Here is a 24,790-nt window from a genome sequence, read left to right as displayed (position 1 = left end):
GCTGGGGTGTCACCCTAGAGATGCCCGCCATTGCTCCCGCCCCAGCTACAGAGCCTTGGCATCAAGATTTTGCCCAATTGAGGACCACCCTGTAAAATTTGGAGCTTTGGCAAAGAAACTGAGTTCTTTTCCAACAAAGCATGGACAAGTTCATGCCTAATGGGGAGGCAGTGGGAGGGGCTGGGGATCCGCTGGAGACATGGGGTGGGAGGCAGTGGGAGGGGCTGGGGATCCGCTGGAGACATGGGGTGGGAGGCAGTGGGAGGGGCTGGGGATCCGCTGGAGACCTGGGGTGGACTTCAGCATGGTCCATGGCCAGTGAGCTAGAGAAGGAGCGAGTGGGGGCCGTTCAGGGCCAGAGCAAATCCCATGCCCTCGCCGTGGGGACAGTGCCCCCAAGACCTCTAATTGGATTGGTCCACCTGAAGAGCAGTTTATATCTGCAGACAGTTTTGAAACCACTGGAGCAGTCAGCCCACAAGGAGTAGAGCTGATACCTGGATATGCTCAAGAAGACAGACTGCCAGAGGAGTCTGTCCACGCCACTCCCGTCCAGGGTGCACCCAGGAGGGTCAGCTCCAGGAGCTTCACGTTGTGGCGGTGAGGTGTAGACTGCACCATGCAACCGGCTGGTCACTAAATAAGCAGGCAAACAGCATCACGAAGCCTGGTGGGGTGGGGGCAGCACCTACGGCTGCCACAGTGTGTCAGCTACGGTGCTAGACAGCACGTGACCATAGGTCCTGCAGACACACCCAGGCACATGCATGCCCTGCAGAGGCCAGAGGCCAGAGGCACAGGCACAGGGAGGACTCACAGCAGCCTCATGGGCACGTTCAGTAATCGAGAAAGCTTGATTAAGAAGCAGTGAAGGTGTGACTGAACATCCTGGCAAGCAGAGAATTTTGACATAGAAAGGACCCAAAAAGGGCAAAGTGGACCTCTGAACCTCAAACTCCTGCAGCCCCAAAATGGAAACCTTGGCTAGAGGGTCCCAGTGTGGCAGGAAAAAGGAACCAAGACACCCGAAGGCCAGTGACCAAGATGGCGCTATCTGAAGAGAGGAAAAAGCAGGAAGGAGGATGAACCACACTCAGTGACTGGCACTCTGTGTGGCAGGACTGCCAGAGCAGGTGGGAGCAAGCAGTACCAAGTGTCCAGCAGGGGCAGCAGCTCCAAGTGTCCAGCAGGGGCAGCAGCTCCAAGTGTCCAGCAGGGGCAAGCAGCTCCAAGTGTCCAGCAGGGGCAAGCAGCACTAAGTGTCCAGCAGGGGCAGCAGCTCCAAGTGTCCAGCAGGGGCAAGCAGCTCCAAGTTTCCAGCAGGGGCAGCAGCTCCAAGTGTCCAGCAGGGGCAGCAGCTCCAAGTGTCCAGCAGGGGCAAGCAGCTCCAAGTGTCCAGCAGGGGCAAGCAGCACCAAGTGTCCAGCAGGGGCAAGCAGCACTAAGTGTCCAGCAGGGGCAGCAGCTCCAAGTGTCCAGCAGGGGCAAGCAGCTCCAAGTTTCCAGCAGGGGCAGCAGCTCCAAGTGTCCAGCAGGGGCAAGCAGCTCCAAGTGTCCAGCAGGGGCAAGCAGCACTAAGTGTCCAGCAGGGGCAGCAGCTCCAAGTGTCCAGCAGGGGCAAGCAGCACCAAGTGTCCAGCAGGGGCAGCAGCTCCAAGTGTCCAGCAGGGGCAGCAGCTCCAAGTGTCCTGTCGCCACCTGTGGCAACAGTCACACGGATATCGTTACTGCCTGCAGCAACAATTGCGCGGGTATTTATGGGAGGTGGACTGGAAACTGAGCTACTTCTACTATCTTTCTTTTTAGTGGGCTGCTTTCTTGCTTGTTAGTTTATAGAGGAAGAGAGGCTTTGAGAGAAGAGAGAGAGAAAGGCTTTCTTTGCATAAGAGAGAGTCTTTGCTTAAGAGAGAATCTTTGCTTATTGGAGAGGCTATACTTTCAGAGATGCTACTTCTTTTTAGTTCTACTGCTTCTTCTTAAAGGTGCATCCTATATCCTGTGTCCTAAAGGTGCATGCTAGAAGTGCGTGCTAAAGGCGTGTCTATGGTGCATCCCGCGTACTGCGATCTGTGATCTGTGATCTGCCATCTGCCTTCTGCGATCTATTAGAGGTGCTGCTTACACGCTGCCCAGCGATCTAGAGGTGTGGCTTATCCGAGGTGCTTCCTATAGGTGTGTGTCTTATATACCTAAGGCAGCCAATCAGCTTAGGATTAGCACAATTGAGGCACACCCCTCGGTACCAATCAAGAAAGAATGAGGAATATCTGTTGACCACTAGTGCAGAGGAGATATTAACTAATCAGGCAAAAGTAGATCACGCCGTGTTAACACCAACTATGCGCCACCTCTTGGCTCAATGCCAGCCACCATCTTAGGGTTACCCAAACATGTCTTCTGCAGTGTCCAGCAGGGGCAAGCAGCTCCAAGTGTCCAGCAGGGGCAGCAGCTTCAAGTGTCCAGCAGGGGCAAGCAGCTCCAAGTGTCCAAAGGCAGGCAGACACACCGCTTCACACATGCTGCAGGGCTTGGTGGACACACCTGGAAGATCTGGAAATCTAGGAGGGAGAGACATGGAGACCCCAAGAGATAGGTCACAATAAAATTCCAGAAAACCCAGGCCAGGAGATCTCCAGAGCAGCAAGAGGAGAGCGGCGCCCAAGCACAGGGAGATGGCCAGGTCTGCAGCTGGCTGCTTATCAGAAACGACTGAGTAATGAGGGAAAAATCAGAACATCCCACATAAGCAGGGTGGGGACGATCTGTTCCCAGGAGACCCCACTGATGAGACGTCCCAGGGGATTCTGACCAAGCAGGTGGATCCAGACCAAGTCCAGGGCTGCACAGAGAGGGGAAGCCATGTGCTTGCTCGCTGCTCATTTCCTGTCTTATTTGGCAGCAGTCATAGTGATAAGTAATTTCTACTTTTGATGTGGTGGCACGGGGGATGTGGACCTACCCTGCAGCGAGAGGGAAATGTCAGGACAAAGCAAAGCACCCAGCCACCGAGATCTCAGCAGATGGTCCAAAGAGCATGTGACATAGAGAGATCTTTATTCAGTACAATCAGCTAAGACACAGGGAGCACAGGGTGGCAGCCATGCCAGACCGAGACCCACACTCTTGCAGCAAGACCCACACCCACTCAGAGGCAGCAAGCCCCCTCCAGGCTGCTGTGGCCAAGGAACCCACAAGGAGGACTATCTCTCCAGGAGGGACAGATGTCACTGACCCACTCCCGTCCCCAACTGCCTCTTCTGCAGCCAGGTCTGGACTTTGTGAACCTTACCGTGTCTGGGGGCTAAGGCTCCATTCTTATGCTCAGTCCCCATGCACGGGACGGATGCCAACCCTGCATATAGTGCCACCGAGAGCCTTGGTCTCAGGAGTGAGGCAGGCTTCCTGCTGGAGGGCACGCTTGGAAGTCGGTCTACCTCCCTTCCCTACTGAGTCTCAGTTCCCAACGTGGGGGTGTCACCAAGACGGAAGTGTGTCACTGTCCCAGCACCCTCTCCAGAGCCATGGCTCAGGGAAGTACCCAGAGAAGCACCTCATGACACGCAAAGCTCTGACTCTGCCCAGGAGGGCGACTTCCTTGCAACTGACCATGAAGTTCAGGCCAATGGTGCCTCGTCACTGGCCTCCTGGAGGCCACAGCAAACAGCTGGTGGATGGGTTGCAGAGATCAGCCAAAGTATGATGTGGCTAAGGTGCTGGAGAAAGCTGGGCTCAAGCTACTGGAGAGTCCTCCTGGTTAGGGCCCTGGGAGCTGATTTGCCCGGGTCGGTCTTTGCAGCAATTTATGTTCTAGGGTTGGCTTGAAACCCTGGAGCGTCGGTCAGCAATTAGCAGAGCTGAATGGCAGGGTCTGTCAGGGCAGGGCCGGCCAAGGAGAGCAGCCCAGGGTGACCATGGCCTTGTGCTGCAGGGGGAAGTAGATGTCGTGAGTGAACTCAGCTGGTCACTAAACAAGCAGGCCAAGAAGCATGACCAGCTCTCGAGCAGGGGAGGACCCAGGGGAAATGGCAGGGCCTTGGTGCAGGGGAAGCCGTGGTCGTGAGCGGGGAGGTGAGAGAGAACCTGTGCTGGCCTGTGGCCAGGGGCCCACGGGGTGGGGACAGTGCTGGTTGGGCAGGAGGTTGCAGAAGGGGCGTGACAAGAGCGGAGTCGCTGAGGTTGGCCCTACTGCGGGCCTGCTGGGAAGCCCTGCAGCTCGGGGCCCTGCCCACTGGGTGCTGATGTGGTCTCTCTGACGCAGCCGAGCTGGCTCCCAGCCACAGGCTGAAGAAGAGGAGCTCCATCGTGGCCAAGACCCCAGCCAAGGAAGGGCAGGAGCAGTGAGTGCGGTGGCCCCTTCTTGGGGGAGGGCATCTGTGGCTTGGATGGTGCTGCTGGGCCTGGCCGCCCCGCCCTGTCCTGGTCAGCCCTGAGTGGCATGGCCTCCCCAGGCAGCCCCACTCCTGGGCGGGGAATACGGTCAGGATGAGGGTCTCAGGGCACACTCATGGAGCTTCCAGGGCTGCCCCAGGCAGGCTGCAGATGGGCTCCACGTCCCGCAGGAAGGCGGCCATCTCCCCCAGAGCAGGGTCTGAGCACAGGCTCTGCCTCCAAGATGTCCCCAGGCATCTGTCTCCTGGGGTCTCTGTTGTGGAGACCTCTGTACAGGCATGGTGTCCCTTAGAATGAGAGCAGGGGCTGGACCTAACTCTTGGGGACATCCTCATGACTCATCCCTAGGAACCAGAGGCAGGGACGAGGTGACCAGGGGCAGGCCCCAAGATCCACCCCGGGGAAGCTGGCTTCTTCCACCCGCTCCGCACACAGGCATTTCCCCAAGTGCTTGGGGGTCCCCTCAGCCCCTACCCTGTGGCCTCATGATGGTCCCCAAGTGAATGCCCACTGTCCGCAGAGTCAGCCCTCATGGCAGGAGCGTGCAGGTGGGACCCAGCACCCTGTCACATCGGTTCCTTTCTGAGTGGCACTGTGCTAGATGGCAGCCGCCTATGGAGGGGCGGCAGGGAAGGCCCAGCAGCTCAGGGGCCCTTGCTGGCTGTGTCTCCCCTGACCCTGCGGCTCTGTTGCAGCCTCCCCTTCTTCAAGTTCTGCTACCAGTGTGGCCGCTCCATCGGGGTCCGCCTCTCGCCCTGCATCCGCTGCTACGGGATCCTGACCTGCAGCAAGTACTGCAAGGCCAGGGCCTGGATGGAGTTCCACAAGAAGGACTGCAGCGACATGATGGCCGCAGGTGGGCCTCCTGCCTCCTGGCGCCCTGTTCAGACTGCATGGCGGCTCTTCTTCCTGCCCCCTGGCGGGGGGCATGCCCCTGTCCCCACAGAGCTGGGCATGCTCTGCTGATCCTGCGCTCTGGTCTCGGGGTCAGGCGCTCTCCTGGACACCAGTCCCCAGGGAGCCCGGGCCCTGGGCCTCTCTGGTCAGTTCTGGAGGCTTCTCTCCAGCACTCCCTCGCAGACCCCCTGGCTCTGTGGATGTCCACAGTGTCTTCTAGAATCAGCCTGGTCTGCCCGCCCACCCTGCCTTGGTGCCATGAGGGGCAGCAGAGGGAGGGGCACGATGGCACCCCAGGTCGGGCACTCCCAGGGGAGTGGAGGCCGGGTGCTGTCTCGGGGCTGCCCCTTGGGGTCCCTGCCCTGGAGCACTGCTCTGAGTCCATTCGCTGGACACCTTCAGTGTGGCATCCTCCATAAAATGGGGCTTTCAGCCGCAGCACCTGCGCAGGGTGCACCCAGGAGCTGGCTGCCCGCTGGCAGGCCTACTGAGTCAGCTCATGAAGCGCTGAGCAGAGCACAGGGCTGCTGCCGTTCCCCCGGGGGCGCCACACCCCCATGTGAGGGTAGGGGAGTGGCACAGGGCAGGACCCTGGGCCTGCCCTCCCTGGAGTGGTCCCGGCCTCGAGGGAGAGGCCAGCAGGCCCCTCACCCTCCTGCGCCTCTTCCCTCCAGCGCCGCACTCGAAGGCCGTGTTCAGGGAGCCAGAAGAGTATCAGTGAAGGAGCCAGCTTTGCCCTGCGCCTGGGGCGGGCAGGGCCCTCCCGGCTCACTGCCTGGGCCACCCCCAGGCTGCTGGCCCCTGCGGTGATTAATGCAGGAAGTGGCTGTAGCACCTCCCTGCTGACCGCACAATAAAGTGGCCCACAGCATGTTCCTCCCCGTCTGCATCCACTCCGCCCTCACCAGACCTCGTCCTGCGACCCAGTCCTGTGTGGGCACCAGCTATGTGGCCTCACCGGCCTCCCACAGGCCTGGCCCTCGCTGTGCCTTGTTCTTTTGAACAAGGGGAAGGCTGGGAGTGTTATAGGAAGCTCGGTCCTTGTCCCCGATTCAAATCCAGTAATTGAAGACATGGTTTTGATAAAAAGGAAAAAGAAGGTACATTGCTTTGCTAGCAAGGGAGAAGCCCAGGGCTCCTGTCCTGGAGGCTGGGATTCAGCCATCGGGAGAACGGGCTTCTACAGAGGCTGCATTTCAGGTCTGCCTTGTCAGGGCCACGACTCACGGTGGCCTTGGGGAGCCGTTCCCTAGGTCCTCTGCAGCCGTCCTTGAAGCCTGAGTTACTTTGTTCCTGTGACATGTGCTTGGGGACAGGCTGGGAAGAAGAGCCATCGAGCTTCCCCCAGGGCTGGGCGGGAAGGGGAGAGGGGTCAGCTTTGAAGCAAGCCCCAGTGCAGGGCAGCGGGTCCCGTCCATAGCACGGCATGGGCCCTGGACGAGAGGGTGAGGCGGGCAGCAGGGGCTCTGTGTGTGCAGAGGTGGCCCCGGGAGACAGGGGCTTGGGCTTGCTCCTATGTCTGGCAGCTCCCTGCTCAGGAGGGAGGCGGGTGTCCCAGTTCCTTCCCTTGGCACAGGCTCCATATGGGGCTCAGGGGTCCATTTGCTAAGTGTCTGGGGACAACTTGTACAGAACCCACCATGATCTCTGTGACCAGCAGGGAGGGGACGGCAGCCATGCTGTGTAGACCAGGGCTGAGGTCCACACCTGCCTCTGCAGACCCAGGGAGGAAGGTGGGCAGTGAGTCATGAGGTGGCTTGAGGGGCAGGCTGGGCAGTGAGCACCAGGGGCAGGTGGAGCTGTGGAGGAAGCGCCCTGAGCAGTGAGGTGCTGCCCAGGCTGGCTCCTGCTGGCCAGCAGTGCTGCAGCAGAGGTGTCTTCCCATTTTCTTGGTTTCTGTCCGATGTGGGCTCTGCAGGCCAGTCCTGCTGGACTGTCCCAGGCAGGGCTCCAGTAAGCCAGTGAGGGGGCCTGGGCAGAGGGGGCCCCCTGCAGGAGCTCTGCCTCCCAGTGCTCAGGGCTCCCAGCAGGGATGGCAGACCAGCCTGTGCGCCCAGGGCTGCCTGGTTGTCAGCAGGGTCGCCGTGACCAGGGCGCAGTGCTGGGTCAGGAAGATGCTGCTGGCCTAACCTCTTATCTGAAGCTACACTTGATTCTGCACATGAGAGAACAGATAAAGCACCAGAAAGCAAATGCAAAGGTCAGATTCTGACCCCGAAAGTGGCTGCTGCCCATCTGTGCATACTTCCACTCCCACTCACGTCTCCGGGCACATAGGCAGGCGTGCACAGCACATGTGTGTGAAAGTGGGGTGTCCTCTGCATGCTGCATACAAGACCACGGACATTGTTTATGCTCTTAAGGATTTTTCTGGAACGCCATCTTCCCCAATGAAATAGCTTTACATTTTTATTCTGATTGTGTGTGGAATGTGCACTTCTTGTTAAGGAAGGAGACAGGCAAGAACAGGCGAGGGCCTCCCTCAGTCTTGCGAACAGTGCTGGACCTGGTGCGCGTTCCTCCAGGTTCTGGTCTGTATGTGCGGTGCTGTGCACGCCCAGCCCTCCATGCGCACCTGCCCTCTCACACACCCTTCTGTTGACCGCCGTCAGGGCATCCTGGTTATTTTGTGACCCCAACCTGCCTTCTACACCAGTGGGCTGTCATTTCATGGACTCTGTGGCTGCGCTTTGGTGTTGGCCTGCCCCGGCCTGCAGGGGGTCCTCTGCTCCTTCCGTCTCTCCGTCTTTTTTATTTTTTATTGTAAACAAATGGGATACATGTTGTTTCTGTTTGTACATGGCGTAAAGGCGTACCATTTGTGTAATCATAAATTTACATAGGGTAATGTTGTTTGATTCATTCTGCTATTTTTTCCCTTCCCCCCACCCCTCCCACCCCTCTTTTCCCTCTATACAGACCTTCCTTCCTCCATTCTTGCCCCCCTCCCTAACTCTAACTCTAACCCTAACACTAACCCCTCCCTCCCCCCATTATGTGTCCTCATCCACTTATTAGTGATATCATTTGACCTTTGGTTTTTTGAGATTGGCTTATCTCACTTAGCATGATATTCTTCAATTTCATACATTTGCCTGCAAATGCCATAATTTTATTATTCTTTATGGCTGAGTAGTGTTCCATTGTATATATATACCACAGTTTCTTTATCCACTCATCAATTGAAGGGCATCTAGGTTGGTTCCATAGTCTGGCTATTGTGAATTGAGCAGCTATGAACATTGATGTGGCTGTATCTCTGTAGTATGCTGATTTTAAGTCCTTTGGGAATAGGCCGAGAGGTGGGATAGCTGGGTCAAATGGTGGTTCCGTTCCAAGTTTTCTAAGGAATCTCCACACTGCTTTCCAGAGTGGCTGCACTAATTTGCAGCCCCACCAGCAATGTACGAGCGTACCTTTCTCCCCACATCCTCGCCAACACCTATTGTTGCTTGTATTCTTGATAATCGCAATTCTAATTGGGGTGAGATGGAATCTTAGGGTGGTTTTGATTTGCATTTCTCTTATTACTAGAGATGTTGAACATTTTTCCATATGTTTGTTGATTGCTTGTAGATCTTCTTCTGTGAAGTGTCTGTTCATTTCCTTAGCCCATTTGTCAATTGGATTATTTGCATTCTTGGTGTAGAGTTTTTTGAGTTCTTTATAGATTCTGGAGATTAGTGCTCTATCTGAAGTATGATTGGCAAAGATATTCTCCCACTCTGTAGGCTCTTTCTTCGCATTGCTGATAGTTTCCTGTGCTGAGAGAAAGCTATTTAGTTTGAATCTATCCCAGTTATTGATTCTTGCTTTTATTTCTTGTGCTATGGGAGTCCTGTTAAGAAAGTCTGGTCCTAAGCTGACATGTTGAAGATCTGGACCTACTTTTTCTTCTATAATTTGCAGGGTCTCTGGTCTGATTTCAAGGTCCTTAATCCATTTTGAGTTTAGTTTCGTGCATGGTGAGAGATATGGGTTTAGTTTCATTCTGTTGCATATGGATTTCCAATTCTCCCAGCACCATTTGTTGAAGAGGCTATCTTTTCTCCATTGCATATTTTTGGCCCCTTTGTCTAGTATAAGAAAATTGTATTTATTTGGGTTTGTGTCCGTGTCCTCTATTCTGTACCATTGATCTACCTTTCTATTTTGGTACCAATACCATGCTGTTTTTGTTACTATTGCTTTGTAGTATAGTTGAAGATCTGGTATTGTGATACCCCCTGCTTCACTCTTCCTGCTAAGGATTGCTTTAGCTATTCTGGTTTTCTTGTTCTTCCAGATGAATTTCATAACTGCTTGCTCTATTTTTGTAAGGTACATCATTGGGATTTTAATTGGAATTGCATTGAATCTGTATAGCACTTTAGGTAGTATGGCCATTTTGACAATATTAATTCTTCCTATCCAAGAACATGGGAGATCTTTCCATCTTCTAAGGTTTTCATTAATTTCTTTCTTTAGTGTTCTGTAGTTCTCATTGTAGAGGTCTTTCACCTCTTTTGTGAGATTGATTCCCAAGTATTTTATTTTTTTCGAGGCTATTGTGAATAGGGTAGTTTTCCTGATCGTTCTTTCCAAAGATTCATCACTTATGTATAAAAATGCATTAGATTTATATGCATTGATCTTATATCCCGCTACTTTACTGAATTCACTTATGAGTTCTAAAAGTTTTCTGGTGGAATTTCCTGGTTCCTCTAAATATATAATCATGTCATCAGCAAATAGGGATAGTTTGAGTTCTTCTTTTCCTATTCGTATCCCTTTAATTTCTTTGGTTTCTCTAATTGCTCTGGCTAGAGTTTCAAGGATGATGTTGAATAGAAGTGGTGAAAGAGGGCATCCCTGCCTTGTTCCAGTTTTTAGGGGGAATGCTTTCAGTTTTTCACCATTTAGAATGATATTGGCTATGGGCTTAGCATAGATGGCCTTTACAATGTTAAGGAATGTTCCCAGTATCCCTATTTTTTCTAGTGTTTTGAGCATGAAGGGATGCTGTATTTTATCAAATGCTTTTTCTGCATCTATTGAAATAATCATGTGATTCTTGACTTTAAGTCTATTGATATGGTGAATTACCTTTATTGATTTCCTGATGTTGAACCAACTTTGCATCCCTGGGATGAAACCCACTTGATCATGGTGCACTATCTTTTTAATATGTTTTTGTATGCGATTTGCTAAAATTTTGTTGAGAATTTTTACGTCGATGTTCATTAAGGTTATTGGTCTGAAATTTTCTTTCCTTGATGAGTCTCTGTCTGGTTTAGGTATCAGGGTGATATTGGCTTCATAGAATGAGTTTGGGAGGGTTCCCTCCTCTTCTATTTTATGGAATACTTTGGGAATTATTGGAATGAGCTCTTCTTTAAAGGTTTTGTAGAACTCGGCTGAGAACCCATCTGGTCCCAGACTTTTCTTTGTTGGTAGGCTTTTGATGACCTCTTCTATTTCATTACTTGAAATTGGACTATTTAAATTGTGTATGTCCTCCTCATTCAGTTTAGGCAATTCATATGTCTCTAGAAACCTGTTGATGTCCTCGAAATTTTCTATTTTGTTGGAGTATAGATTTTCAAAATAGCTTCTAATTATGTTTTGTATTTCAGTCCTGTCTGTTGTGATATTTCCTTGTTCATTCTGAATTTTAGTGATTTGGGTTTTCTCTCATCTTCTCTTTGTTAGTGTGGCTAAAGGTTTATCAATTTTGTTTATTTTTTCAAAGAACCAACTATTTATTTTATCAATTTTTTGTGTTGTTCCTTTCGTTTCAATTTCGTTGATTTCAGCTCTGGGTTTAACTATTTCCTGTCTTCTACTACTTTTGGTGCTGGTCTGTTCTTCTTTTTCTAGGGCTTTGAGCTGTAGTGTTAGGTCGTTTATTTGTTGAGTTTTACTTCTTTCATTAAATGCACTCCATGAAATAAATTTCCCTCTAAGTACTGCTTTCATAGTGTCCCAGAGATTTTGATATGATGTTTCTTTGTTCTCATTTACCTCTAAGAATTTTTTAATTTCCTTCCTAATATCTTCTGTTATCCATTCATCATATAATAGCATATTGTTTAATCTCCAGATGTTGGAATAGTTTCTGTGTTTTACTCTTTCATTTATTTCTAACTTCAATCCATTATGATCTGATAGAATACAAGGCAGTGTCTCTATCTTCTTGTATTTGCTAACATTAGCTTTGTGCCATAATATATGGTCTATTTTAGAGAAGGATCCATGTGCTGCTGAGAAGAAAGTGTATTCGCTCTTGGTTGGATGGTATATTCTATAAATGTCCGTTAAGTCTAAATTATTGATTGTGTTATTGAGATCTATGGTTTCTTTGTTCAATTTTTGTCTGGAAGATCTGTCGAGTGGTGAGAGAGGCGTGTTAAAATCACCTAGTATTATTGTGTTGTGGTCTATTTGGTTTCTGAAATTGAGAAGGGTTTGTTTGACATACATGGATGAGCCACTGTTTGGGGCATAGATGTTTATGATTGTTATGTCTTGCTGATTTATGCTTCCCTTAAGCAGTATGAAATGACCTTCTTTATCCCTTCTGACTAACTTTGGCTTGAAGTCCACATTATCTGAAATGAGGATGGATACTCCAGCTTTTTTGCTGAGTCCATGTGCATGGTATGTTTTTCCCCATCCTTTCACCTTTAGTCTATGAGGTGAGTCTCTTGCAGGCAACATATTGCTGGATCTTTCTTTTTAATCCAATCTGCCAGTCTATGTGTTTTGATCGATGAATTCAGGCCATTAACATTCAGGGTTATTATTGAGATATGATTTGTATTCCCAGTCATTTGGTTCATTTTTTTTTTAATTTATTTTTTGACACGACTTGGTTCCTCCTTTATTTGACAATTCCTTTAGGATAGTTCCTCCCTTTGCTGATTTGCTTCTTTGTTTTTCATCTCTTCCTCATGGAATATTTTGCTGAGAATGTTCTGTAATGCTGGCTTTCTTTTTGTAAATTCTTTTAGCTTTTGTTTATCATGGAAGGATTTTATTTCATCGTCAAATCTGAAGGTAAGTTTTGCTGGGTATAAGATTCTTGGTTGGCATCCATTTTCTTTCAGGGCTTGAAAAATGTTGTTCCAGGCCCTTCTAGCTTTTAGGGTCTGGACTGAAAAATCTGCTGATATCCGTATTGGTTTCCCCCTGAATGTAATTTGGTTCTTTTCTCTCACAGCCTTTAAAATTCTGTCTTTATTTTGTATGTTAGGTATTTTCATGATAATGTGCCTTGGTGTGGGTCTGTTGTAATTTTGTGTATTTGGAGTCCTATAAGCCTCTTGAACTTGATTTTCCATTTCATTCTTCAGATTTGGGAAATTTTCTGATATTATTTCATTGAATAGATTGTTCATTCCTTTGGCTTGTTTCTCTAGGCCTTCCTCAATCCCAATAATTCTTAAATTTGGCCTTTTCATGATATCCCATAGTTCTTGTAGATTCTGTTCATGATTTCTTACCATCTTCTCTGTTTGTTCAGCTTTGTTTTCAAGGTTAAATATTTTGTCTTCAATGTCTGAGGTTCTGTCTTCCAGGTGTTCTATCCTACTGGATATGCTTTCTGTGGAGTTCTTAATTTGGTTTATTGTTTCCTTCATGTCAAGGATTTCTGTTTGGTTTTTTTTCAATATCTCTAACTCTTTATTGAAATGATCTTTTGCTTCCCGTATTTGCTCTTTTAACTGTCGATTGGTGCGATCATTCAATGCCTGCATTTTCTCTTTCATCTCATCGTTTGCTTCTCTGATCATTTTAATTATGTACATTCTGAACTCCTTTTCTGTCATTTCTTCTGCCATGCTGTCATTGGGTTTTATTGATGTAACATCTAGATTTGTTTGGGGCATTTTCTTTCCTTGTTTTCTCATATTGTTCGGGTATCAGTGGACCGCTGAGATATTGCAGATTTCCTCTATTGACTTACAATGTCCCTGAAGATTTCTATATATATCCCCCCTTAGCCTTCAGTAGGCTGAAGTCTTGGAGGAAGTTGATAATGCGGTGCTCCACAAGGAAGCTGCCTCTCTAGGGGTGGTGGCCTTCAGGTGGGGTATTTTCCCTGCTAGTGGGCAGAGGTGCCTCCACTTGTTGACCAATGGTCATCCAAAGGGTAACTAGGCTGTGGGCTGAGGCAAGGCCTGTTTGGGCCTGTGTCTCTGGTTTTACCGTCCTTGTGGGAAAACCTCACCCAGCAGGGAAGACTCACCTGATGGGGAGGTCTCGCTGGTCAGTTCCCTCCTAGAGGTTCCCCTCAATCTACAACTACTGCATGGGCTGGGCTACCTTCCTCTGCAATGTTCCCAGGGGCCCGGCCCTACCTCCTGGGCCTGGGAGCCTCACCCTTCGCAGATGAATCTCCTTAGATTGCCCCTCCTCAGAGAATCTGCCCGCATTCCTGGAACCTTCACTCCATGCCTAAGCGTGTCTCTGTGCGGCTCTTCCACCAAGAATCCTCCTAGGTCCTGGGACCCTGCTCTGCACCTAATCGCCTGGCTATGCGGCCCCTCCTCTGAGCAGCCACCTGGAGCCCGTACAGTAGCTCCGAGTCCCAGTGACCCGCCGCACGCCTCTTCCTCCAGACAGCCGCCCAGAGTTCTGGTGCGGTCACTAGGAGTCCAAGCAACTCACTGCACGCCTCCTCATCCCACCAACAGCCCGTAGCCCTGGGCAGTCACTCCGAGTCCAAGTGACCCACCCCGTTCCTCCTCCTCCTCCAGGAAGCCCCCCAGGTGTTCAGAAGCGGTCACTCTGAGTCGCTCTGAGTCGCTCTGAGTCCACGTGACCTGCTGCACGCCTCCTCCAGGCAGCCGCCCGGAGCTCTGGTGCGGCCACTCAAGACCAAGCGACCCACCGCGCTCCTCCTCCAGGCAGCCCCCTGGTGTTCAGGAGCAGTTGCTTTGAGTCCAAACAACTCACCACTCGCCTCCTCCTGTGAGAAGCCATCTGGAGCTTCAACGCAGTCACTGCGAGTCCAAGCGACCCACCGCGCTCCTTCTCCTCCTCCTCCTCCTCCAGGCAGGCCCTGGTGTTCAGGAACGGTCGCTTTGAGTCCAAACAGCTCGCCATGCAGCTCCTCTTCTGGCAACCGCCTGTAGCTCTGGTATGGTCACTCCAAATCCAAGCGGCCACACTCCTCCTCAGGGCAGGCCTCGGTGTTCAGGAGTGGTTGCTCTGAGTCCAAACAGCTCACCGAGCAGCCCCTCCTCTGGCAACCGCCTGTAGCTCTGGTGCAGTTGCTCCCAGTCTAAGCGCCTCGCCACGCTGCTCCTCCTCCTCCTCCTCCTCCGGGCAGGCCCCGGTGTTCAGAAGTGGTCGCTCTGAGTCCAAACAGCTCTCCTCGCAGCCCCTCCTCTGGGCCGCCGCCCGGAGCCCCAGTGGTTGCTCTGAGTCCCAGCGCTGTGCTGAGCAGCCTCCTCTACGATGCTCCCAGTTGTCCGAGTTCACTGCTCCAGTGGGGGGAGGGGTGTCTCGCTGGGCAGCTCTACTTCACAAAGCTCCCTTGTTCTGGGACGACTGCCCCATCCGGGACGCCTCCCCAACAGGAGAGACTGCTTTGAGTTGGTCCCAAGTCTCTCAATATCTCCTTTTTTGAATCCTGAGTCCTGGAGCAACATGAAATGCAGCCACCCTCTAGGCCGCCATCTTGAAAAACCCCATCTCTCCGTCTTTGAAGGATATTGTGCCCACAAATCTGTGGCCTGCTTACCTGTTCAGTTGCACTCCAGGAAACTAGGCTTTCTGGTTCCCCAGGGTCAATCCTGTGCTCTCAGAGGTTCCGGGGCACCGTCAGTGTGACCGATGCCCGTGGACGGGAGGCCTCTCCTTTTCCTGGGTGGTCTCTCCCCTGATGGGGAAGGACCCTACAGCGTAGCAGCCCCTCCCTGCCTCCGTGTGACCCTCTCTACATGAAAGCTTGAGTGCTGTCGAGTTCATCTGCCCTACCTTCAGGGTCAGGCTGACCGGCAGGCACAGGGAAGCATCCCCAGGTGGGGCTGAGGAGCGGGAATGACCCTGCCCAGCCTTCACAGCCATTTCAGTGCATTGCTATGCCTACCCGTGCTTTTAGGGTCAGCCTAGAATTAGTTTTGTGTAAAGTAGGAGAGGCATCTATTGAGGTCTGTCCCAGATGACCAGTGTCCCCGGGTGTGGTCCCCATCTCTTGCGTGCTGCGGTGGCTGTCCTGCTTCTGTGGTCTTGACCTGAGCTGGTTCATTTCCGTGTCTGCCAGACAAGCCCCCACCCCGCTCTTCTCCTCACACCCCCAGCTGTTGGCACGTTCTTTCAGAGGAGCTGGGGTTTGTCCAGTTCAGAGCGACTTTCTCTCTTTCTGGCCATCCTGCCTGGTTTGATGGGGAGACGGCGGCAGGGCTGGTCCCAGGTAATGGAGGATGGTGGTCGTCTTCCCTCGGTGACCAAGGTGTTTGCGGTCCTGTACCCCAGAGAGCCCTGAGCCGGAGGGAGGCCTCCTGAGGCCTTCCTGGGCTCCTTCTGCGGAAAGTTCTAAGGTGGACGTGTGCTCGATGTTGCTTTGCTCCTTCATCTTGAAGGGTGGAGGCTGTGTGTCCGGAGTCCAGCCACTCTGAGTGGACCTGCCTCCCTCCTGGCTGGTCACAGTACTACCAGCCCCTGACTCTGGGCACGCGTGGTGCTGTTGGACAGGCCAGGGAGGGTGTCAGTCCTACTCAGGAGCAGGCAGGCTGGGCGGGGGCCTGGGCCTGGTGGAGGGGCTCCTCTGCCGGCTCTGGCCCTCCTCTCTGTCCCACTCAGCATGTGCTGTGCGTGTCTCTGGACTCCCAGCACCCCCTGTGGCTCTCGTGGCTCAGCCCTGGACTCCCAGCACCCCCTGTGGCTCTCGTGGCTCAGCCCTGGACTCCCAGCACCCCCTGTGGCTCTCGTGGCTCAGCCCTGGACTCCCAGCACCCCCTGTGGCTCTCGTGGCTCAGCTCTTTTCTGTCCCCACAGCCCCCTGTCCTGCCCCAGGCTTGGGAGGGGAGCAGGAGTGTGGGGGCAGCTTTCCTGCCAGTCCATGTGGAGTTGGGACAGCGGGGCAGGAGCTGGCCTCTCTCCTGTCCCTTGTGGTCTTTGGGTCAGGGAAGCAGGGCGGGTATCTGTACGGTCATCCTGCCCCAAACCCATTGCCATTCAGCTGCTGGACCTCACCTGCAAGTTCTAGCCCTGCCACGCAGTGCCCTCTGTTCTAGGGCCAGCACCTCCCCTGAGGTGCCCACCTGGGTGAGCAGCCTGGGGCCCTCCCACGCCTGGACCTGCACGCCCGGCCAGGAGTCCCTGGGGTAGAGACCCTGGGCGGGCGGGGCAGAGGGCCTGGAGGATGCCGCCCTGGCTGGTCCTGCTTAGAGGAGGCACATGTCCAGCACCCCATGCCAGGCGGTGGGCTTGCCAGTGGGGCATTCAGAGGGGCCCAGAGCCAAGGACTGTCACAGCAGCCAGAGACGTCCAGCCCTCCAGCTGCTCCCGAAGCTGCTCTCCTGAGCGTATGCTTGCGGAACAGTGCCTGGGACCAGGATGAGGGAGGGACCTGAAGGGCGTGGTGGCCACAGTGTCCCCGTCCACAGATTTCCACTGCCTAGCTCCACACTCCTGAAGGTGTGAAGGAAAATGGAGATGGGGGTCAGGTGGGCAGGATCAGGAGCAAGGTGGTCCTCATGAGACGGGAGTGGAAGGCTTGGACTTCTCTTCAGGAGGCTGGAGAGGGGAGGCTGCTCTGGAGTCTCACCCCCTGGGGCAGCGAGGGAGCACACCCTTGCACCTGCTGGCCAGAGGCCCAGGAAGAGCATCCCTGAGCCTGCTGTGGCCCGTGCAGTCCCCCACCCCACAGATCCATGCCTTCTGGGACATCACCTCTCACTCACACTTGTGACCCAGGTTGGGATGGCCCAAGTGGCCCCTGCCCCTCAGTCCCCTTCCCAGGGGGCTTCTCAGACTGCACACTGAGTCCCAATCCCCATGAGGCCTGGCTTCAGGGCCGGCTTTCTGGTAGGAGACCCTCTCTGCTGAGCCCTGGTCTGGCATCTCCCCAGTGTGGCTCCGCTGCTGCCGAAGGTCCTGCTGTAGGATGGGGACCCTGTAGGTCCGGGGGTGGCTCTGTTCCCTGGCCCTTCTCCCTCCTGCCTCTCTGATGTCCCCATGTTCCTGAGCCCTGGGGAGCCTGCAGGCCCCATGTGCATGACACGGAGGTCTTAGCCAGTGGCTGCAAAGGGTCAGTTTGCTGAGGATGGGTCTAAGAACAGCCCCTTCCTGTGGCTCAGGATAGGCCCAGATGGCCCCTGGCCCCTGGCCTCTGGTCCCCTGTGGCCCTTTTTCCCATCATCCCTGATCCTCCAGGCTCCCCTCTCAGCCCCCTGCCTGGACTCTGAGTCTCCTCTTGGGGGGACTCAGCCCCCTCTCAGGCCATCCTGCCCTCTGTCTGGGTAAGAGGTGGCCTGCCACTGCCCTAGCCCAAGGAGGCCTCTTGGGGTGGGGGAGGCTGGACAGGGAGGGGAAGAGGGCAGGATCGGGAGATGTGGACGGTGCCTCCAGAGATCAGGCTGGGAAGGGAAATGGGGCAGAGGGGTGAAGAAGCAGGCCAGGGAGGGATATGGTGACTTGGGAGATGGTGAAGGGGCTAGCAAGCAGGGTAGCAGAGTCTGGGGTGGACGTGAGGTCCAGCAGGCTGTGGTACTGAGGGCCTGGTGGGCCCCAGAGAGACCGGCAGAGCCAGTGGGACAGGAGCAGGACTGGAGATAGATGGGAGCAGGGAGCATGGACCCCACCATACCGGGCCTCTCAGGAGGTGGCATCTGCTCTGGGGCCTTGGAGGAGAGGCTGGGAGTGGGAAGGGGTCCAGGGGGCACCAGGCACAGGGTGGCTTGCGTTCCGCCGTGGAAGGCTGTGGTGGAGACAGGCCTGGAATCTGCAGGCCTCGGGGTTCCCTGTGGAAGCCAGGGGCTCCTGTGTTCTCTGGGTGGCCGGGAGTGTTCTGCCGGCAGCGTAGCCAGTGTTGCCCGCCTTGGGCCTGATGGCCGGCTGTGAGGCTGGGCAGCTGTGGGCACAGGCTGCCTCCCTGCTGAGTTGGTGGTTGGAGTGTTTCCTTAGGGAGCCTGCAGCCCCCACATAAGCTTCCCCATCCTGCAAAGCCTGGGTCTGACCCGATACGACCCGGCCGAACAGAGGGTAGCGATATCTAGGAGCCCCGAGTGTCCGCTCTGGGACGGCAGCACGTGCCGTCCCCTGCTCTGGGGCCGACTCAAGCAGCGGGCGCAGGACGCTGCCTTGCAGGTGCCTTGTCTTGCCCGTGCTTCTGCCTCTCCCGCTCCCGAGCCCTGTGCGGGGCGCTGTAGGAGTGCACACTCACGGTCCCAGTTCAGGTGGCGCGGGCCTCTCCTTCGTGACTTCCTGCAGGAAGCTGGGCCTCCTGGGGTACACACTGGACCTGGAGCCCGAGTCTGGTGTGCTGTGGTCTTGCTGCTGCTCCTGTGGCCCTGCCTCAGTGGTGCTCTGGGAGGTCCCCATAGCTCGGTGGCTTGTGACTCACTGTGGCTCCTTGCACGCGGTAGGGAATGTGTGAACTGGCAGAGCGTCCGCCTTTCCGTTCGGGGCTGAGGGTTTGCACCTCTGGGAGAGTTGGCTCCACCCTGAGGCTGGACATGTCTCTGGTCTTCTCCTTGCTGAAGGGTTGCTTCCCCAGGTCACTTAGTTTTGGTATGGCGTGGGGACCCTGTTTCAGCCTTTCCTGTGGACAGTCAGTGGCTCACTGTGTTCATGTGAGAACTCTTTGTCCATCCACTCTTGACCTGAAAGTCACCTCTTCCAGAATGCCATCCAGATGAAGCCAGACGGTGGTGGCCCCTGGTGGCCTGGGGGCTTCCATCTCTGTGGGGGTCTTCATTCCAACACCCACCACAGTGGTCTGGCTTGCCCTCCCACTTGGTCCCTATGCAGCAACTGCAACGGCCCCTCCTCCTGAGGACAGTCCACACCCAGGCCTATTTGGGGCTTTTGCTCAGCTTTACGCAGGTGTAATCACATGCACGATCGCATGTGTTCTGGAGATTTCACCTCTGCATTGTATCATGGCCACAATCAAATCAAGCAACACACCATCACCACAGTCTGGGCACGTGAGCTTCCGTGTGTGGCAAGGCCAACGGGCTGGACACCACCGTGTTCCCGATGATCGCATCCCCACTGCATCCACCCCAGAGCTCAGCGTGCCAACTGGGGTGGGGCCCTCACCAGCGTCTCTGTTTCCACCCAACCTCAGCCACCACGGGGGCTTCCTCTGTGCTCCTGGGAGTCTGAGGTCTGGGATTCCTTTGGATTTGTCTTTCTGTTGTTGGAAAAGGCGGATACCTCTCCTCATGGCTGGCCGTTTTCTGTTGTGCCCCTGCACACGCTTCCCTCCTGCACCGTGAACAGACCTGCGGGTGATTCGTGGGGGTTGTGGGGGCTGCAGCCACAGTGAGAGCAGGGGCCTCGGCGCACTGACCCCGCTGCAGGGTCGCGGGTCGCTCGCGGCTGTCTCAGGCGTGGTTTCCTGCTGTGGCTGCGCAGCCACGGGTCCACGACACACGTCATTCCTTGCTCTGTGTCCCGGTTCCCTTGTCTTCTGGGTAGTGGCCATCCTGATGCCCTAGCAGGGGTCAGATGCATCTCGCTGTGGTCGACCACCTTCCCAGGATGATGAGTCCTTTTCGCATACCCGTTGGCCATTTTCTTCAGAAAAATGTCTCTTGAGTCTTTGTCCATTTTAGAATCAGGTTTTAAGGTCATCGAGCTGTGAGTTTCTTCCGTGTGTAGGATGCTGACCCTTGTCCTCCATGTGGCCATGCTGTCCTCGACCAACGCACAGGTTGCCTTTCACTGTGTTGGTTATTTAATTTGCCGTGCAGAAGCCTTTTCCTTTGATGTAGTCCCACTTATTTAGTTTTGCCTTAATCCGTAGATTGTTTTTGGCTTGTATTTGGATTGTATTAACAGTGTGAATTTTTCCAATCCAGAATATGAACTATCCTTCCATTTATTTGTGTCTTCTTCGATTTTTATCACTATTATTTCTAACTTTTAGTTTATATGTCTTTCACCTAGTTGGCTAAATTTATTCCTAAATATTTTATTTTTAATGGTATTGCAAATGGGATTGTATTCTTAATTTCTTTTTCAGATAGTTCACTGTTAGTCTATAGAAACACAATTGAGTTGTGATGTTTTTGTATCCCGGAACTTTACTGAATTTGTTTATTAGTTTTCACAGTTCTTTGATGCATCTTTAGGGAAATACATATAATCGTGTCATGTGCAAACAGAGATAACTTAACGTCTTCCTTTCTAATTTGGATGTCTGTTATTTCTTTTTCTTGTCTAATTGCTCTGGCAAGGACTTCCAGCAATATGTTGGCTGTAAGTGTGAGTGTGGGTACCCTGTCTTGTTCCTGATCTTGGAGGAAGAGCTCTCAGCTCTTCACCCTTGAGTGCATAGTTCTGAGCGTGTCATCTATGGTCTTAGTATGTTGAGGCACATTCCTTACATACCTAATTTTTTGAGAGGCTTTTTTCTTTTTTTACCATGAAAAGATATTGAATCTCGTCAGATCCTTTCTTCTGCCTCAGTTGAGAGGACCATGTGATCCCTGCCCCTCCTTCTGTTAATACAATGCGCCACACAGATTGTGTCCCAGGATGACCCACTTGGTCAGTGTGCAAGCCTCTTGCGATACTGGTGTTTTATTGAGGATCTGCCATCTCCCGGCTCCGTGGGAAATTGCCTGCGATTGTTCTTGCGATGCCCTCGCCACGCCTTCTCTGGTTTTGGTATGTGGTGATGCTGGTCTTGTGCATTTGTGAGTGTTCCTTCCTGTTCCATTTGGGGAGGTTGGGTATTAATTCTTTAAACGTTTGGTAGGATTTCCTGCAATGCTCTCTTGTCCTGACTTTCCTTGGTTGGGATGTTTTTGATTGCTGCTTCTACGTCCTTGCTTGGTACTGGTCTCCTCAGCCTTTCTGTTTCCTCCATGATCTGGTCTTGGTAGACTGGATTTATCCTCTTCGAGGTCATCCAGTCCACACGAGACTCTTCGCAGCCATCTTGTAGGATTCTTTCTACTCCTGTGCATCATTTGTAATGTCTCTTTTTACATTTATAATTTTATTTGAGACCTCTCTTTTTCTCTTAATCTAGCTGAAAGGTTTATTAATTTTATCTCTCAAAAAATTCTTAGTTTCACTGATATTTCCTGTTGTCTTTCCAGTCTCTGTTTCACTTATTTCTGCTCTAATCTTTATCATTTCCTTCTTTCTGCTATTTCTGTGCTTATGTTGCTCGTTTCCTAGTTCCTTGAGATGTGAAGCTAGGTGGATTGAGAACTTCCTTCTTTCTTAGTGTAGGCATTTGTCACTGAATGATTCTTAGAATGTTGCATCCCCTGAGTTTTGGTAAGTCATGCTTACATTTTTATTGGTCTCAAGATTCTTTTTAAAATTCCCTTTTAAATTTCTTCTTTGAGCCATTGGTCACTCAAAAGTGTGTTAATTTCTACATATCTGTGAATTTTCCAAATTCCTCATTATTGATATGATTGCATTATGGTGGAAAAGATACTTGATGTGATTTTAATGTTATACTTGCAAAGACTTGTTTTGGTGTCCCAATATATGATCTATCCTGAAGAATATTCCACGTGTGCTTGAGAAAAATGTCCATTTTGTTGTTGGATGAAATGTCCTGTATATGTCTATTGGGTCCATTTGCTTTCAAGTGTTCCAGTTTTCTATCTCCCTATCGATCTTCTCTTTGGATCACATGTCTGTTGTTGAAATGGGATAGTAAAGCCCCTTACTATTCTTTTTCTGTACTCAGGATTGAACCCAGGGCCTTGTACATGGTAGGCAAACACTTTATTACTGAGCTCCATCCCATTCTCTTTTTTTCATTTTGAGACAGGTCTTACTAAGTTGCCCAGGCTGACCGCACACTTGCTGACCCTCCATCCTGCCTCAGGCTCCAGGCAGCTGAGCTTAGAGGTGTGGGCCACCACTGGCTGAAGCCCCCTCCTCCCACTGTGGAGTGCCTGCTCCTCCCTTTGGCTCTATTCTACCTACTGTATGTATTTAGGTGCTCCAGTGTTGGGTGCATATGTATTTAATTGTTGTGTCCTCCTGATGAATTGACCCTCCTATAATCACAGTCCTCCGTGTGACTTTGACTGATACAAATAGAGCCACCCCTGCCGTCTTTTGACTGCTATTTTATGGAATAAATTTTTCCTCCCATTACTTTCAGCCTGTGCATTCTTAAAGGTGAAATGAGTTTCGTATAGGCAGTATATAGTTGGGTATTTTTAAAAAAGTACCTTCAGCTACTCTGTATTTTGATTGGAAAATTTAATCCACTCACTAATTATTGACAGGCAAGGTCTTACTTTTGCCATTTTGTTGTTTTCTGACTGTCTTGCATCTTCCTTAGTGATTTGTTGGTTTCTTTTAGTGATATGCTTTTATCCCTTTCACTTTTTTGTGTGTGATTATTGTGAGCCTTTCACCTATTAATAATAAAAAATATCTATTAATGTACCTATTACTAATAAAAATAAAGAGAATTGTTTTATTGATAACTTTTTAATTGCATACAGACTCTGCACTTCTGCTCCACACCCCCAGGCGATCGATGTCACACCTTATATTTTTTATAACATTGTATGTCCATTAAGAATTTAGTGTAGCTATAGTTTTTAAATTTTCATTCTCGAGTTAAGTGTCTTATACACCATTGTGGCTGTGTGAGCATATTCTGGTCTGACTTTGTGGTAAGTGATGGAGAGCCAGCCATGTTTCCATACTATTTAGGGCCATTTCCATGTGAAGAACATTGAGGATTCCTTGTGAGGCAGGAGCCATAGTGAAAACCCTCATCTCTTGTATGTCTGGGAACATCTTTTTCTCTCATTTGCTTCTTTGCCAGGTATGGTATTCCTGTTTGGCAGGTTTTTTCCAGAACTTTGAATATGTTATCCTACTTCCTCCTGGCCGGCCGGATGTCTGCTGAGAAGTCTGACGATAGCCTCACCAAGGTTTGCTTGTATGTGAGGAGCCTCTTCTCTTACTGCTTTTGTGATTCTCTTTGCCTTTGACTCCTGAGATTTTGATCGTGATGTCTCAGGACATTCTTTATTGGGTTGATGTTGCTTGGAATCCTTTGAGCTTCATGAATATCGAAATTTGGCTACTTTTCAGCCAATTGGGTGGTTTTCCTTCTTTGAATAGGCTTCTGGGGCCTTCGTCTCTCTCTTCTCCTTCGGGACTTCTACAATTCACCCATCTGCAGGCTCCTATAGATTTGCCATTTATGGCATCTATTTCTCCTCCTTTTCTTTTTGATAACACAAGCACTTATTTTATGGACCACTTCAGTTTGCCCTCTGTCTGAAGCTTCAGGGTGCTGGATCTAGGTCGTGCTGCGTGTTTTGAAATCTGTAAGATTTTGGCTGGCTTGTTTCTCTGCTGCCCACAGATGGGGTATGGAAACAGGCTTGTGCTGAAGGCTCTGCTCCTATTTTCAGGCCACATCAAAGGAGGGAAATGTTTAACTTACTGAAGTCTCACTTTGTGGGCTGAGTGATTCATTTGTCCTTGTGATCTTTCCGTGGTTTCTGTAGTGACGTGAGGTGGGAGAGGGTGGGTAGAGGTGGGCATCGGCCCCCATTCTGGATGTGGGGGAGCACTTGGATAACAAATGGTGTTGCTCCACAGAGGTCCTTGTCCCTGGTATGAATGCTTAGAGGCCTGGGGGCGGGCAGTGTGTGTTGTGTGTGTGTGGGCACATGTGAGTGAGCATGTGCGGATGTGTGCAGGCATATGGGTGTGCGTGTGTGCAAGTGCTGTATGAGCATATGGTGTGTGCATGGCTGTGTGTGCATGTGTGTGTACCTGTGCATGGGGCATGGGCGACCACACTGGCCTGTCAGGATGGCCTTTGGGTGGTGTGGGGTGCTCAAGGAGGGGACTGAGGAGCTGGCGGCTCTCTACCCACCAATGTGGGCTGGTCAGGATGTCTGGCTTTCTGAAACCCCATGAGGAATGGAGGTCTGGGGGCCTCTTCCTGGCCAGCTTCTTGGGACACCAGGGCAGGACCCAGTGAAGCCAGCTGAGGTGGCCCCACTCCTATCTGCTGGTCCTGCACTGGACACCCATCCCATCTGGCTTCTTTCTCTGACAGTGAGGATGGACTCACCCAAGCTCACAGAGGACTTGCAGAAACAGCCAAAGAAGGTGGCCTTCCCGAAGTCCAAGACCCTGGTGCTGCCCGGCCGGATGAGATGCGACAGTCCTGCCCACACACACCAGTGAGCAGCTGCTGCCCAGCTGTCTGCATGGCTCTGCGCAGCCCAAGGCTGCTTCTGGGCCGCGGGAGAGGGAAGAGCACTTCATCACCACCTGTATCCCAGGCGGGTGGCTGGGCTTCCCAGGACTTGAGGGCAGGTGGATGAGG

The 24,790-nt window shown here is 52.0% G+C and overlaps 1 protein-coding gene across 10 annotated transcripts in view; it reads left to right on the top strand.

Annotated features, from left to right (window-relative positions):
* Positions 1–24,790, top strand: part of ANKMY1 (ankyrin repeat and MYND domain containing 1) — a 59,341-nt gene extending 34,551 nt beyond the window's left edge. For 8 of the 10 annotated variants that reach the window (XM_079133637.1, XM_079133640.1, XM_079133644.1 and 5 more), the window contains 3 exons: positions 4,259–4,337; positions 5,085–5,245; positions 24,518–24,790. In XM_079133637.1, coding sequence (XP_078989763.1) covers positions 4,259–4,337; positions 5,085–5,245; positions 24,518–24,648 — 371 coding nt within the window. In that variant the 3' untranslated portion in view covers positions 24,649–24,790. Of the gene's footprint in view, positions 1–446; positions 878–4,258; positions 4,338–5,084; positions 5,246–5,960; positions 6,270–24,517 lie in introns of those variants that run through there. The other 2 variants (XM_079133639.1, XM_079133643.1) reach the window with 2 other exon arrangements.

This window comes from Sciurus vulgaris (assembly GCF_902686455.1).
Source record: "Sciurus vulgaris genome assembly, chromosome: 3".
NCBI classification, from domain to species: domain Eukaryota; kingdom Metazoa; phylum Chordata; class Mammalia; order Rodentia; family Sciuridae; genus Sciurus; species Sciurus vulgaris.
Note: the sequence above shows the minus strand (reverse complement) of the source record. Positions and strands in the feature narration are given on the sequence as shown.